This window comes from Berghia stephanieae, chromosome 9, assembly GCF_034508935.2.
Source record: "Berghia stephanieae isolate SIO BIC M18660-M18661 chromosome 9, UCSD_Bste_1.3, whole genome shotgun sequence".
Taxonomy (NCBI): Eukaryota; Metazoa; Mollusca; class Gastropoda; order Nudibranchia; family Aeolidiidae; genus Berghia; species Berghia stephanieae.
The window spans coordinates 45,054,825-45,057,324 of record NC_088368.1 but is presented as its reverse complement, the minus strand read 5'-3'; the positions used below and the strand labels follow the sequence as shown (position 1 = coordinate 45,057,324).

The 2,500-nt window shown below is 38.5% G+C and overlaps 1 protein-coding gene across 3 annotated transcripts in view; it reads right to left on the bottom strand.

The window, feature by feature from the left end:
- Nucleotides 1–2,500, bottom strand: part of LOC144980312 (uncharacterized) — a 45,120-nt gene that overhangs the window by 32,746 nt on the left and 9,874 nt on the right. For all 3 annotated transcript variants that reach the window (XM_078927969.1, XM_078927968.1, XM_078927970.1), the window contains exon 2: nucleotides 1–1,083. This exon is cut by the window's left edge and continues 292 nt beyond it. In XM_078927969.1, the coding sequence (XP_078784095.1) occupies nucleotides 1–710 (710 nt within the window). In that variant the 5' untranslated portion in view covers nucleotides 711–1,083. The remainder of the gene's footprint in view (nucleotides 1,084–2,500) is intronic.

The following is a 2,500-nucleotide window of genomic DNA, read 5'->3' as shown; positions in this document are numbered from 1 at the left end:
TTGGAATGAGATGACCTCACAGACCAGTCATCAGAGTCATTATCATCCATGTCGAAGTTGATAAAGATTGTGTCAACATCGTCTAACTCGAAGACGGACTCAAAATAATCATCTGCCTTTTGAGGGATTCCACAGCCTTCTTGATCCTTTGTATTGAGGCTTGTCGGTGGGCTTGGAATTTCAGGGATTTCATAGCCTTCTTGTTCTTTTCTAGTGTGGCTTGTTGGTGGGCTTGGAGTTTCAGGGATTTCATAACCTTCTTGTTCTTTTCTAGTGTGGCTTGTTGGTGGGCTTGGAGTTTCAGGGATTTCATAGCCTTCTTGTTCTTTTCTAGTGTTGCTTGTTGGTGGGCTTGGAGTTTCAGGGATTTCATAACCTTCTTGTTCTTTTCTAGTGTGGCTTGTTGGTGGGCTTGGAGTTTCAGGGATTTCATAGCCTTCTTGTTCTTTTCTAGTGGGGCTTGTTGGTGGGCTTGGAGTTTCAGGGATTTCATAGCCTTCTTGTTCTTTTCTAGTGGGGCTTGTTGGTGGGCTTGGAATTTTATCGCCAACTATTGGCTCCAAATCGTTGCGGTCTAAATACGATGACAAGGGTGGTCGTTTAGGGTGTGGAATGCTAGAAAGATCTGTGAAACTTGTCACAGTTTCAGGATCTAGGCCAGTGATGAATGAACCTTTATTGATTGTCGAAAGGTAGAGTTCAATACTCATGTTTATTGTTTAATCAGTCAGAACTGATTAGTTGTTTGTATTGGACCGGATGTATGGAAACTTGAAAGAACTTTTAATTAATTGGCTGTTTAGTTCCTCATGATTTTGAACTTATGTTTGTTATCCAGGCTAAGTAAAAGTAGTAAAGTCAAAAACAAAAGAGAGTACATGGCTTAACATTGAGGACTTCTTTTCTGGAGAAAATTCGCCCATCACATGACATTGTGTGCCCTTGATTCGACAGATCACATTCCAGATTCTAATTCAATTCTTTCATCGGGGGGCCAACTCCAGTAGACCAGAGAAAGGATGCCAGATGGTCTGTGTTCACGACTTGAGCTGGATGATGTGAACGTTTTGTTGTGATCAACCTCTAAAGGTATGGAAGAAAAAATAATTACATTTTTTTTTTTAAACTAAATTACAATTGAGCTTTTAAAACAAAAAACTGAGCTTTTATAACGCACAATATCCGCTTAATGTAACATGGAGAACAGGACATGGCGCCTGTTAGTCGATATTACATTTTTTTACCAACAGAGACAACGCTGTTAACGACCAGGTACTCGTTTTACACCTGCGTACGGTTAGAGAATGTGAGTAAAGAGCTTTTTCCAAGGAATGCAGGACCTTCCGATCCGAAAGCGAGTGTCATACCACTAGACCACATAGCCGCACAATGAAACAAATGTAGGTCTCTGGCTTCAAGTCTGGCAGGAGGAGACACTTCAAGACAAACATTTAACAATTTAGTAGCAATGACTATCCCGCACAAATCTTTGGGCCTCTTTTTCGTCCGAATTCGCGTCAAAATATGGGACGAAGCCGTTTCGTATATGCTATTTTAAAAAATTAATTACGACGCTGTTTATCGATGAATATGACTGAAAGTTGGCACACAGTTAGAAAAAAAGGTCATTTTAGATTATGTCAAGCGACAAAACTCGTGCGATTACCAGAAGACCGTTAAAAATAGATTTTTACTCTTTGGAGTAAAATATTTCTAAAACTACCCGGGCGTGGAGGTTTTGTCGTGGTGAAGGTAATACATGAACATTTCTTCTTTTGGGTTGTAAAATTTCATATGAATATGACGAGTACTTTTCCCGTATTTTACAAAACACCATCCTAATTTGCTCTTCAAGTTTCAATCTTTTAATCCACTTATTACGCAAGATACAACCAAAGGTCGAAAAAAAATGCCGAAAAAGCGTCCCATATTTTCGCGTTTTTTTTCTCTTTGCGGGTCATCCAAATAAATGACACCTTTGAAACTGCATAACTTGTTTATTTATGAATGGATTTTCAAAATTCAAAAACATTTTTACTCAGTGGAGATAGGGCTTTGATTTTAGACAAAAAAGAGAAAAAAACATTTTACATAGTCATTGCTAAATTTAGAGATCCCTCCATTTTAACCTGAATACGGTGAGAGAATGTGAGTAAAGAGCTGTAATGTCGTCGCCAAGTGTATTGTATTGATATTGTTTTATCAATAATAATAATTATATTGAAGTCAAACCTCAAGGAACAACACAACAAGATTGTTAGATGATAATCGGAAAAAGGTTTCTATTCAACTCAAACTAAAAACAATGTGCAGTGTAGCCAGTTTGGCAGTTTACAACTAAACGTTAAATAAATACAACTAAACTTATTAATCGATATATTACAAGAGCCTTTTCCTATGACTCAACTTTGCCCGAGCGAGGCTCGAACCCAGGACCTTCCGATCCGATAGCGAGTGTCATATCGCAAGAACACATAGCCGCATTATGGGGTTACAGCAG